This window comes from Eriocheir sinensis, chromosome 7 (assembly GCF_024679095.1).
Source record: "Eriocheir sinensis breed Jianghai 21 chromosome 7, ASM2467909v1, whole genome shotgun sequence".
Classification (NCBI taxonomy): Eukaryota; Metazoa; Arthropoda; class Malacostraca; order Decapoda; family Varunidae; genus Eriocheir; species Eriocheir sinensis.
Window position 1 is genome coordinate 20,374,547 of NC_066515.1, and position 12,733 is coordinate 20,387,279.

At 47.9% G+C, this 12,733-nt stretch overlaps 1 protein-coding gene across 10 annotated transcripts in view; it reads right to left on the bottom strand.

The window, feature by feature from the left end:
* Positions 1 to 701: 701 nt before the first annotated feature.
* Positions 702 to 12,733, bottom strand: part of LOC126994411 (potassium voltage-gated channel protein eag-like) — a 159,633-nt gene continuing 147,601 nt past the window's right edge. For 6 of the 10 annotated variants that reach the window (XM_050853741.1, XM_050853725.1, XM_050853768.1 and 3 more), the window contains 6 exons: positions 7,961 to 8,102; positions 6,642 to 6,729; positions 6,285 to 6,409; positions 4,871 to 5,002; positions 2,111 to 2,308; positions 704 to 1,931 (listed from right to left, as the gene is read on the bottom strand). In XM_050853741.1, coding sequence (XP_050709698.1) covers positions 1,455 to 1,931; positions 2,111 to 2,308; positions 4,871 to 5,002; positions 6,285 to 6,409; positions 6,642 to 6,729; positions 7,961 to 8,102 — 1,162 coding nt within the window. In that variant the 3' untranslated portion in view covers positions 704 to 1,454. Of the gene's footprint in view, positions 1,932 to 2,110; positions 2,309 to 4,870; positions 5,003 to 6,284; positions 6,410 to 6,641; positions 6,730 to 7,960; positions 8,103 to 12,733 lie in introns of all 10 variants that reach the window. The other 4 variants (XM_050853755.1, XM_050853771.1, XM_050853766.1 and 1 more) reach the window with 2 other exon arrangements.

A 12,733-nucleotide genomic window follows, 5' to 3' on the forward strand; every position in this document is an offset into this window, starting at 1 on the left:
TGGAATGCATAGCGGTGGTCGGCTAGAGAGGACAGGTGAGGAAGGGTCGTTAGTGTCACCTGAACTTCCCCAGGTAAGAAGTGTCAGGTAGAGGAAGGTCAGTACAGGTGTTTTGGCCCGAGAAGGTTCAATATGCTCTTTAGAATCATGTTTTCGAGAGTCATTTCATCACTCACTCACTCACTCACTCACACCACGAAGACGCAGAAGCCCACACCGACACAGGCATATCTAGCGTTAATGACGACACGCGACGCACCTGATTCGTTCTGTTATTCTTCTTTGGGTGCGTCTCGTGATGAAGCAACTGCCGCAGGACGAGGACGAGGACGAGGACGCGAAGGAAGGCTCACGGAAGCTTAGAGGATCACGAGAGTATTATCCTGCACTGGCCGAAGGAGGAGGAGGAGGAGGGGGAGGGGGAGGGGGAGGAGGAAGGGACGGGGCAGGGTAGGGGTCATGAAGGGGTGACGGGTCATGGGGAGGAGGTCGTGTGGGGTCAGGTCGCCACTGTCCACACGAGGGGGAGGGGTTGGGGTGTAGGTCAGGGCAGGTCAGAGCAGGTCATGAGGCGCAGGTCGCGGGAGGTCACGGGGTCACTGCTGAGGCGGCCGTTATAGTTGATTATAGAGAAGCCGAGGAAGAGGTGAGAGAGGAAGGGGGTGGGGGCGGGGGAGGGCGGGGGTGCGGGGGGCGTAACGGTGAGGGGGGAGGGGGCAGGGGAGGGGGGGAGGTTGGCGCCACACCGCGTCACGCTCTTGTATCTACACAGACGTGTTATCACAGATCAGTTGGAACAGTAACAATCAGCACAAGAAATATAAATATTGAAAACTTCCACTGTAGCACAAAAGTCAAATAATATACATTAGTTTGCGACGAAACTCAACACACCTCGTGAGCGACGCCGCTCTTGAGTTCTAGACGAAACACTGTTTTGTTATGTACAAAACAAACGGGACGGTACTTATGTGTAAATGCTGAGACTGTGGCCGCCGCCGTCCCCGCCTCCCGCCGGGTCGGGCCGCGGGGGCGGGACCCTTGCCAGGCCCCGCCCCCCGCCGCGGCGAGCCTCGGGGCCCCACACGTCCCAAGCCCGGGAGGCGAGAGCTGCCATGCTGGTTGGGGCAGCCGCAGAGCTGAATCTCGTCCGCCAGCACCAAGGGTCAATTCCCACTATTGGGCGAGGTCGGCGGCTCAGCGGCGCCCCGGGGGGGCGGCCGGCCCCGCGGCGAGGGGCTCCTCCCCCCGCCTCGGCCTGCCTGCCGCGTCGTCAACAGAATACTTGGCAGCAGCACGGCCTGGGACGTCACCGCGGCGCGGCGTGCGCTGCGTCACGGCCGGCGCGGCGCGGCGCGGCGTGGCCGGGACCGGCGGTCACAGCGAGGTGTTCACTTGTGCTGCCGTGGTCGGGGAGGCCCCGCGGCCCCGGGGGGCGGGGTTGTACTGGCGGCTCAGAGGTATTCCCGTGAGCGGGACTTTGGGGGCGCCGTGGCGGGCGGGGGCGGCTGGTCGCCGCGCGGCGAGGACGCCTGCTCCAGGATCTCGTCCTCCAGCATGCCGCGCACCATGGAGTCCGTCGGCGACGCGGAGTCCGTGGGCGAGGTGCGCGGCGTGGCGGCGGCGCTCTTGGTGCGGCTCTTGTCCCGCCGCTTGGGCTTGCGCGGCTCCTCGCTGGCCGTCACCTTGGGCATGCTCTGTTTGGGGTCCTCGGCGCCGTCGCCCGCGCCGTCGGCGGCCGTCACGGTAGTCCTCTCCCGCCGCCCCGTCACCGGCGCCCGCGAGACGTGGTCGTCGGCGGGCGGCCTGACGCTGACTGGCTGCGAGGCGGAGCGCTGCACGGTGTTCATGCGCGACACCACGTCGTTCATGTTGTCCTCCAGCTTGGCCAACTTCTGGCTCATGCGCTGCATCTCCAGTTTCAGGTCCACCTGCCGGCACGGGACAGGGTCAGCACCCACCTGGCACACATGGTACACCCTGGCTAGGCTTACCCCCCTCCCAACCACCACCATCTAGCCTGTCACACCCAGTCTTGGCCTCCCCTCCCACCACTACCTAGCCTGCCCCAACCTTCATTCCCACCCACCCCGTCCCAGCCCCGGCCCACCTTGAAGTCCATGAGGCTGGCGATGATCTGCTGGCAGTCGGCGGGCGTCACGCCGGGCGTCACGGGCGCCAGGTAGTCCGTCACGTTGCCGGAGTCGTTGTCCTGTAGCTTGTTCTTGTGGTCGCGCCCCACACCGGAGTCCAGCGAGTCCAGCTTGTTGAGCTTGAACTTGGTGCTGCCATCCAGGCCCAGCGTGTCCTGCGGGGGGTGGGGGTCGGTGAGAGGGGGAGGAATAGGAGTGCTTCTGTGGGGTGGAGCAGTGGTGGTGTAGTGATGTGGTGGAGGAGTTCTGTATGATGTGGAATTTTGGGGCTTGGTGGAGAGTGTGTTCTGCTAGTGGTGGTGTGTGTAGAGCGGTGGAAAAGTGCTGTGTGGTGTGGAGTTGTGGTGCGGGGCTTGGTGGAGAATCTTTTGTGTTAGTGTTGCTAGTGGTGGTGCAGGTGGTGTTGTGTTGCGTGGGACTGTTCAGTGTAGGTGGCCGGTGTTGTAGAGATTTTTTGTGTTGGGCTTGTATTGAGTGTTGTAAGGGGCTGTGTAGTATGTTGCCGGGACTTCAGGTCATGTGATCGGCGTTTAGGATGACTGTGCTGTGCATATGGGTGACAGCACGTACACACACACACACACACACACACACAACACACACAGGGCCTCGATATGCTGATGTATTTACAGGTATGCACATATACACACACAGGACCTTGGTTCGCATATGTATGACGGCACGTACACATATATACACGCACATGGAGGTAGAATTGGTGGAGTCGACACGGCCCGGTAATCCCATTCATTGAGGTGAAGCCGACGAACTGTCAAATTTACGACCAAAAGATGGGGGTGGGCGAGCCTGGCCGAGCCCATTAAGAGGGAGCCTGACCTGACAACACCTGACACCTGGCCGTAAAAATGACAGCTCAGGCGGATTCACTTAACTGGGCTGATGTCGACTCCACTAATTTTACCTCCATGTACACGCGCATGATTTAGGCACAGCATAGGCGGAGAAAGGAAAGTTCAAAACACCACAATATATTTACACACACATGGTTTAGACAACATAGACGAAGGAAGTCAAGTTTAGCCACAGCATCTATAGGCACACATGATTTGAACACAACACAGACGATAGAATACTACTGACAGGAAGCAGTCAGTGTATTTAGGCCACAAGTAGAATTCTTCAAGACACTCAAAGGCTGTTAAAAAGGGGAAAGGGATTACCACATCATTTTCCAGCGTCTGTTGAAAGCAAGGCAAGGTGAAGAAGAGGATCAAAGAGAAGAGTAAAGGGTTCAAGAGGTAATGGGTTCAAGGGGTGACAGAGGAACACCAAAGCACAACGTTGATGGTTTTTACAGGCTTATGGAAAGCTATCAAGAGGTGAAGAGGAGGATCAAAGAGAAGAGCAAGGGGTTCAAGGGGCAACAGAGGAACACCAAAGCACAACGTTGATGGTTTTTACAGGCTTATGGAAAGCTATCAAGAGGTGAAAAGCAGGATCAAAGAGAAGAGTAAGGGGTTCAAGAGGTAATGGGTTTAAGGGGTAACAGAGGAATACCAATGCACAACATTAAGGGTTTCTGCAGGCTAAAGGAGAGGGATTAAGTGGTGAAGAGCAGGATCGAAGAGAAAAATAAGGGGTTCAAGAGGTAATGGGTTTAAGGGGTAACAGAGAAACACAAAAGCACAACGTTAATGGTTTTTACAGGCTAAAGGAAAGGGATTAAGCGGTGAAGAGCAGCATCAAAGACAAGAGTGATGTGTTTAAGGGATAAGGGGTTTCAGGGATGAAGGGTTTAAGAGATATTGTCTATGGGGTTACAGAGGAACACCAAAGCACAATATTAATGATTTCTACAGGGTAAAGGAAAGGGATTAAGCGGTGAAGAGGATCAAAGACAAGAGTAATGTGTTTAAGGGATAAGGGGTTTAAGGGGTGAAGGGTTTAAGAGATAATGGTCTAAGGGGTTACAGAGGAACACCAAAGCACAATGTTAATGATTTCTACAGGCTTATGGAAAGGGATTGAGAGGTGAAAAGAAGGGTCATAAAGAAAGGTAATGGGTTTAAGGGAGTTTAAGGCGGTTTAAGGGGTTTTAAGGGGTAACAGAGGCACACTAAGGCGCTACGTCAATGGTTCTACGTCACTAAACAGGTGCACAGAAGCGGCGTCACTATACACGCGTCACACTGCGTCACTAAGGGGGGGTAAGGGGTAAGGGGGGTGAAGTGGACTCTAAAAAGGGGGGGGGGTGCGATGTCTAAGGGGAGTAAGAAAACTAAAGGGAACGTACAAAAGGGGAGATTAAGGGGATGATTTTAAGGGGAAGGAGGAGGATGGTAAAGGGCTGAAACTAAGGAAAGACAGTAAGCTTCTAAAGGGATGATCTAAGGGGGAGAGAGACATTAACGGGGGAGGGAGGATCTAATGGGTGAAAATAAAGGGAGTGAACTAATGGTGAACGTACTACTAAAGCTTCTAAAAGGGTGATTCTAAGGGTTTGGATTCTAAGGGTTGAGACACTAAAGGGGTTGAAGTCTAAGGGGAGAGAGATATTAACTGGGGAGGGAGGATCTAATGGGTGAGAATAAAGGGGGTGAACTAATGGTGAACGTACTACTAAAGCTTCTAAAAGGGTGATTCTAAGGGTTTGGATTCTAAGGGTTGAGACATTAAAGGGATTGAAGTCTAAGGGGTAGCACTAAGGGGGTGGGGGAGGGAGGTGCACATTAAGTAAGGGTCATTTAGTCCTTTACCTTCTTAACTACCGTCTTGGAACTGTTGTTGTTGTTGTTGTTGTTGTGGTTGTTGTTGTGGGCGGGGCCTGTGCTGGGGGTGGTGGTGGAGGAAGAGGAGGTGTTCGCACGCTTAGGGGTCACGCCCAGAGTCTGAGGGACAGGTGAGCCAGGTGAGACGAGGAGGAGGAGGAGGAGGAGGAGGGCAGGTGAGAAAGAGGAGGAAGAAGGAAGAGAAAGAGTTAGAAATATTCATTATGTAATCCGTCTTTTCTCTATTCCTTCTCTGTATTATATTAGTATAGGAGAGGAGGAGGAGGAGGAGGAGGAGGAGGGCAGGTGAGAAAGAGGAGGAAGAAGGAAGAGAAAGAATCAGAAATGTTCATCATGTAATCCTTCCTTTCTCTATTCCTTCTGTGGATTGTATTAGTATGGGAGAGGAGGAGGAGGAGGAGGAGGAGGAGGAGGAGGGCAGGTGAGAAAGAGGAGGAAGAAGGAAGAGAGTCAGAAATGTTCATCATGTAATCCTTCCTTTCTCTATTCCTTCTGTGGAATGTATTAGTATGGGAGAGGAGGAGGAGGAGGAGGAGGAGGAGGAGGAGGAAGAGGAGGAGGAGGGCAGGTGAGAAAGAGGAGGAAGAAGGAAGAGAGTCATAAATATTCACCATGTAATCTTTCTTTTCTCTATTCCTTCTCTGTATTGTATTAGTATGGGAGAAGGAAGAGGAGGAGAAGGAGAAGAAGGAGGAGGAGGAGGAGGTGTAGGAAGGAGGGTAAGAACGGTTCAGAAAGGTTCATAATACAGTTCTTTACTCTCTCCCTTCCTTGTGTTAGTATGGGAGTAGAGGAAAAAGAAAACGAGAGAGAGAGGGCAAGATAGGCTGGACTTTTACCGTTAGTAGCTCAGTTGTTCTCTGTTTTCTGCTGCGTTAGTTTGTGTTTTTATATTAAGATTAGAGTTACGGCATATGTGAGAGGAGGAGGAGGAGGAGGAGGAGGAGGAGGAGGAGGAGGAGGAGGACATAGTAGACAATAAAAAAATAAAATAGAACGTCGTATCAAGATAGAAAAAAAAGAAAGAAAAATGACAGTACAGAAAGACAAAAGGTAGAAGAAGAAGGAGGAGGAAGAGAAGGAGGAGGAGGAGGAAGAGGAGGAAGATTAGGAGAGAGACAAAAAGCCGAATAAAACGTCGTGTGCATAACAGAAAAAGAAAAGAAAAGCAAGAAAAACAACCATATAGAAAGTGAAAGGTAGAAGAAGGAGGAGGAAGAGAAGAAGGAGGAGGAGGAGGAAGAGGAGGAAGATTAGGAGGAAGACAAAAAAAAACGAATAAAATGTCGTATGATTAACAGAAAAAGAAAAAAAAAGAGGAAGAAAAACAACCATATAGAAAGGTAGATGACAGGTGGGTGAGTCCAGGTGTGTTGCTTACCTTGGATAGATTAGTGTTGTGTTTGGTGCTCAGGCCGCGCAACACACCGTCCTGCATGAGGTTTTTCTTGTTGCAGTCGTCGGTGGTGGAGGCCTCGTCCTCGCCGCCCCCGCCGCCGCCGCCACCTGCAACACCGAGGAGATTGTTAAGGAGTTGTGTTGCGTAATGGAGGTTATGTTGCGAGTTGGTTACTATAGTGTTGGAGTGGTTTATATTGATTGGTTTTGCTGTTTCATGGTTACTTCTACTACTACTGCCTCTGCTACTACTATTACTACTACTACTACTACTACTACTACTACTACTACTACTATTGCTGCTACTACTACTACTACTACTACTACTATCTTTCTTTACCTTCGTTTCTGCCAAAGATGTTTTTCCATTTCCTTGGCCCGTTTGTCTCACAGATGTTGTTCATGCGCGCTGGGGGCATCTTCACCACCTGAGGAAACATCATTACCATCACCATTATTATCACCATCACCATCATCACCATCATCATCATTACCACCATCATCATCATCATTATTTCCATATTTGTCTACTATTTTCATCTCCATCACCAATAATTTTCACTATCGTTATTACTATCATTATCATTATCATCATCATATCTACCTATTGTCGTCGTCATCATCACTATCATCATCATTATTATCAGTAAAACAAAAAGACATCTATGAGCGTATAAGTGAAAGAACAGCTCGAAAATGTAATACCGCTTTTTTATATCACCGCCATTCGTAAAGTTATTAAAACTGTCCTTACAAAAACCACGGTGAAAGAGTGACTCATAAATGGAATTAAATGTTTGAGAAGCCATGGCGCGAGGATGCCGCCGAGTAATGTAAACGTGGCCGGCTGTGTCCGCAGAGTTATTTGACTAGCCCTGAAACAAACCACGTCAGTCCTCTATACAGTGACATGGATGGAGCGACTCAGAAGCGGGATTTAATTAAGTGTGCGAGCCTCGGGTATGGTTTAGGAGCCGCCAGTAATGCAAACGTGGCCGGCCATGTCCGCAGAGTTTTCCGCACCGCTGCCGAGGTGACGCTCCGCCCGTAACTCGCCGTTGGTATTGCCGGGGTTGCGAAGTTTGGCGGTAGTGATGCTGATTAACCTTCCGCTCATCAATCTGCGTGTGTTGAACGTGGCAGGAGGTTTACCGAGACTTTATGATGACGAACAAAGTGATGAAATACCCTTAACTATTCCGCCATCACTACCCCTTCCCTCCCTACCTTCCCCTACCCTACCCTAACCCCCTAAACTGAACATACTAACACCCCCTCCCCTTCTCATCCTTTCATCCCCAACCTCACTACCACTAGCACCCCCCAACCCCCTTCCCTTCACCCCCACCCATTACACATATACTAGCATCCCCTCCCCTTCTCACCCTTCACCCCTACCCCACACTCACAGCGCCCTCTACCCTTCATTCTATCCCATCGCCTACCTCCCCTTTCCTACACCCCCCCTATCACTCTTCTCTTCACCCCTGACCCTCCACTAGCACCCCTTTGCCCCCATCCCCTTCCCTTCACCCCCCACACTTACCTTCATACCCCCCTTTCTACACCCTCCTTATACCAGCACCCCTTTTCCTTCTCTTCACCCCTAACCTCCTCAATAGCACCCCTTCACCCCCCTTCCCCCAGCCCCCCACTTACCTTCAGAGCATCAGTCGCCCCCACCACGTCAGTATCCGAGCGCTCCCCCGACCCCCTCTCCACGTCCCGCCCGCTGCCCCCCACCACGTCCGAGGAGGCGCTGTTGGGGGTGCCGGAGCCGCCCCCCTTGTCCCTCCGAAACCTGGGGCAGGGAGAAAAAAAAATAATATTAGTTATTCTTTTTTTCTTATATTTTTTTTCTCGATTTTTTGGGGTGTTTGAGTCCTGGTGTGTGTGTGTGTGTGTGTGTGTGTGTGTGTGTGTGTGTGTGTGTGTGTGTGTGTGTGTGTGTGTGTGTGTGTGTGTGTGTGTGTGTTTGCTTGTTTTTTTGGTAGGAGATTATTATTGTTTTTGTTTTGTCATATTTGCGTTCTTTTATGTTTTTTCAATATGGTGTGTTCGTGTGTTCGTGAGTGTCTTTTCTTACCTCCTAAAAAAACTCAAAGAAAACGAGATCATTTTTAGGAGTAACAATAATAAAAAAAACTATATTACAGAAAACAGGAACAGTAAAAATAGAAAACTGATCCCTTAGAAAACAGGGAATGAAAACGGAGAACGAAGCGGTATGCATAAAAAGAGGAAGGTGAAGAAGAGGAGGAGGAGGAGGAGGAGGAGGAGGAGGAGGAGGAGGAGGAATAGGAGGACTTTCTTTCAGTTATCTTATATTTGAAAGTGAGGCGAGTAGCGAACGTTGGCTAGAAGAGAATGAAACTGTGAAGATGAACGTAGGAGAGTGAACGTTTAAAAATGAACGAACAAAATTAACAGAAAAAAGGGGAGGAGTAGGAAGAGTAGGAGGAGAAGGAGGAGGAGGAGAAGGAAGAGGAGGAGGAGGAGGGAAGGAAGGAAGGAAGGAAGGATAGGAGGAACCCGTCTGCCCTAATCAAAGAGGACAGGTATAACAGCAACCACCCTCACCACCTGTCTCCTCCTCTTCCTCTTCTTCCTCTTCCTTCTTCCTCTTTCCCCTCTTTCCTCCCTCACCACCTCCGTCTCTCTCTCTTCTCTCTCTCATCTTTATCCCTTTCCTTCACTTTTGTCTCTCCTTTCTTCCTCTTCTTCCTCCTCTTCCCTTCCACCCTCTCCACCTCTCATTCCTCCTTCCTCCTCCTCCTGGCCCTTCTCTCCTCTCTCCTCTTTTCTCTCTCAAGCTTGGTGAAGGAACATGCTTCTCTCCACCTCTCCTTCCTCTTCCTCTCATCACCTGTTTCCCTCCTCCTCTTTCCTCTTTCTTCTTCGGCCCCTCTCATTCCTCCTCTTCCACCTCTTTCCTTCCTCCTCGTCTCTTCTCTCTCTTCTCTCACCACCTCCTTCCCTTCCTCTTCTCTCTCCTCTTTCCTCTCTTAATTCTGGCCAAAGGGAATTTCTGGCGTTTAATCTACAAAGGGTTGAGAAAGCGTGCTTAGATTCTGTTTAGATGGAGTTGGATGCTGTTCTTGTTTACGTGTTGTAGTTTATGGAATTGTGAAGAATTTAGAGGGTTATTATAAGTATGGTTTTGCCGTTCATGCATTGCAGTTATTATTATTATTGTTATTATTATTGTTATTATTTAGCTTTTTTTTCGTTATTTGTGTCTAAGAATATTGACGGTAGTGAGAAGAATGCTAGAGTACTTATCAAGATTGTTTTTATTTAGTATTTATCTTTTATTTTTCATATATATAGTTTAGAACAGAAGAAACAAATAAGTGATGTCATTTTAGTATTTAGCTCCTTTATATTTACTTCATAGCATAAACAAACGAAGAAATATGATGATAGACTATTTTTTATTAGTCTTTTCTGAATAATTGCTGAAATCATAATTATCATGAAAACTTAAAAAATTATCGAGATCATAAAGTTGCTTATTTATTTTCAAACCTCTTGTTTTTATTAGTCTCCTCTTCATAATTACTGAGAACACAAATATCAGAGACTAAAAAATATCAAGATTACATACTTTATTTCTCTTCATTCTTCTTGTGTTCTATCGATAGTCACGTGATCAATAGTTAGGCAGGTGTGTGTGTGTGTGTGAACCAATTAACCCAGGTGTGTGTGTCTGTCTTTGCAGGTGAGGGGATACACCTGGACGAGGGAGCGCTGTGGTCGTATGTACCTGAATTACTGTGTTTTTTATTGTGTTGTATGTGTGTGTTGCGGAGTGTGTTGGGTCTTGTATATGTGTGTGTGTGTTGGTGTGTGTTTCTCTCCTGTGTGTATGTTGGTGTGTTTATTTCCTTTCATCTGTTAGTTTGTGTTTCTTTGTGTGTTTCGTTTAGTTTGTGTTGCAGTGTTTTTCAGTGTGTGCTTTGGTGTGTATTTCTCTCTATAATTGTGTTGCTGTGTGTTACTTTATGCGTTTTAGTGTTTATTTTCTTTCTATAAATTTGTATTGCTGTATTTTCCTTTTGTATATTTGTATTCCTGTATATTCCTCATCATAATCTGTCTTGCTTTTTTCTCCTTTGTCTCATTTTCCTTGCGTTTATGTGTTGAAATGTCCTTTATTGTGTTGTATAAAAACCTAGTGAAAATAAACCGAATACGTTTACATTTATAAAGATGTGTAAGAGAGAAAGAGAGAGGGAGAGGTAGAGAAAGAATGAGAAGTAGAGAGGGGGAGAGAGAGGCTGGCAACACTGTAGGCTAGCCAGAACAAGTGAGAGGTGAGGCTGCGTCGCGTGAACATTGCTGGGCGTCACTTCACTCGTATAGACACACACGCTAAGGTGCTGTCGGTGGCCTGCGCGGTGGACTGGTTCAGAAGCTTTGTACAAGTGCGGAAGCGGAGGCGGCGGTGGCGAGGGGGAGGGCGCTGAGAGAGGACGTCAGCACTGAGGTCGAGGAGGAGAAGGAGGAGGATGAGGACGAGGTGGAAGACTGGAGGACAAGGACGAGGAAGAGGAGTAGGGTGAGGAGAAGGAGGGAAGAAGGAAGACTACAATGAGGAGGAAAGCTAGAAGAGGAAGAGTAATTGAAGGAAGAGGAGGTAGAGAACAGGACGATAAGCTGAGCATTGAGGAACAAGAGGAGGAGGAGGAGGAGGAGGAGGAAGAAGAGGAGGAGGAAAAGAAGATAGGTGTTTGAAGTTAGAAAAAGGGCACGAAGGAAAAGTAACTGAGAATTATAAGGAGAACGAGAGGAAGAGGAGAAGGAAGAGGAGAAAAGAGGAGGGAAGAAGTAGGTAGGTAGGAAAATGCTTAAGAGTGACAGGAGATAAGGAGGAGGAGGAGGAAGAGGAGGAAGGAGAAGGAAGAGGAGAAAAGAGGAGGGAAGAAGTAGGTAGGTAGGAAGATGCATAAGGATAACAGGAGATAAGGAGGAGGAGGAGGAGGAGTAGGAGGAGGTCAGGATGGACGGAATTATAATTAAAGATAACATGCACGGTAACACAGTAAACCAAATAGTAGTAATTAAACAGGAGTAAACAGTAGTAATAGTTGGCCTAGGAGGAGAGTCAAGTAGCCAACGTGTCCTCCTTTTCCCAAGCTTAGAGATCTTCAAAACAAACAAACAAACAAGAGAGAGAGAGAGAGAGAGAGAGAGAGAGAGAGAGAGAGAGAGAGAGAGAGAGAGAGAGAGAGAGAGAGAGAGAGAGAGAGAGAGAGAGAGAGAGAGAGAGAGAGAGAGAGAGAGAGAGAGAGAGAGAGAGAGAGAGAGAGTTAAGTAAAAAATAAACTAGAAAAAACGGAAAAAAGAGGAGAGAAAGAGAGTTACAGAAGGATGAAAATATGCGAAATAAAAAGGAGAGCGGGAAAGAGAGGTAAAGAAAGAGTGAAAATGAGCGAGAAAAAAGAGAAAGAGAGAGAGGAGAGAAAGAGTTACAGAAGGATTAAAATAAACGAGGAAAAGGAGAAAGAGAAAGGAGAGAAAATGAGGTCAGAAAAATGATGAAAATAAGCTAGAGAAAGAGACAGAGGGAGAGAGGGAGGAAAATGATCAAAATAAGCTTATGTGAACCTGAAAGAAAGCTTGAAAGAGGAAAGAAAGAGACAGAGGGAGAGAGGGAGGAAAATGATCAAAATAAACTTATGTGAACCTGAAAGAAAGCTTGAAAGAGGAGAGAAAGAGACAGAGGGAGAGAGGGAGGAAAATGATCAAAATAAACTTATGTGAACCTGAAAGAAAGCTTGAAAGAGGAGAGAAAGAGAACCTGAAAGAAAGCTTGAAAGAGGAAAGAAAGAGACAGAGGGTGAGAGGGAGAAAAAGGAACAAAATAAGCTTATGTGAACCTGAAAGAAAGCTTGAAAGAGGAAGGACAGAGGCAGAGGGAGAGAGGGAGAAAAAGGATCAAAATAAACTTATGTGAACCTGAAAGAAAGCTTGAAAGAGGAGAGAAAGAGAGAGGGAGAGAGGGAGAAAAAGATAAAAATAAACTTATGTGAACCTGAAAGAAAGCTTGAAAGAGGAAAGAAAGAGAAAGATAGAGAGGGAGAAAAAAGGAACAAAATAAGCTTATGTGAACCTGAAAGAAAGCTTGAAAGAGGAAAGAAAGAGACAGAGGGAGAGAGGGAGAAAAAGGATCAAAATAAGCTTATGTGAACCTGAAAGAAAGCTTGAAAGAGGAGAGAAAGAGACAGGAAGATAAAAAAAGATGATATAAGCTTATCTGAATCTGAACGAAAGCTTGAGAGAGAGGAGAAAGTGAGTGAAGGAGAAAAAGGATTAAAAGAAGCTTATGGTTAACCTGAAAGAAAGCTTGAAAGAGGAGAGAAAGAGAGAGGGAGAGAGGGAGAAAAATATTCAAAATAAGCTTGTAAGTGAACCTGAATGAAAGCTTGA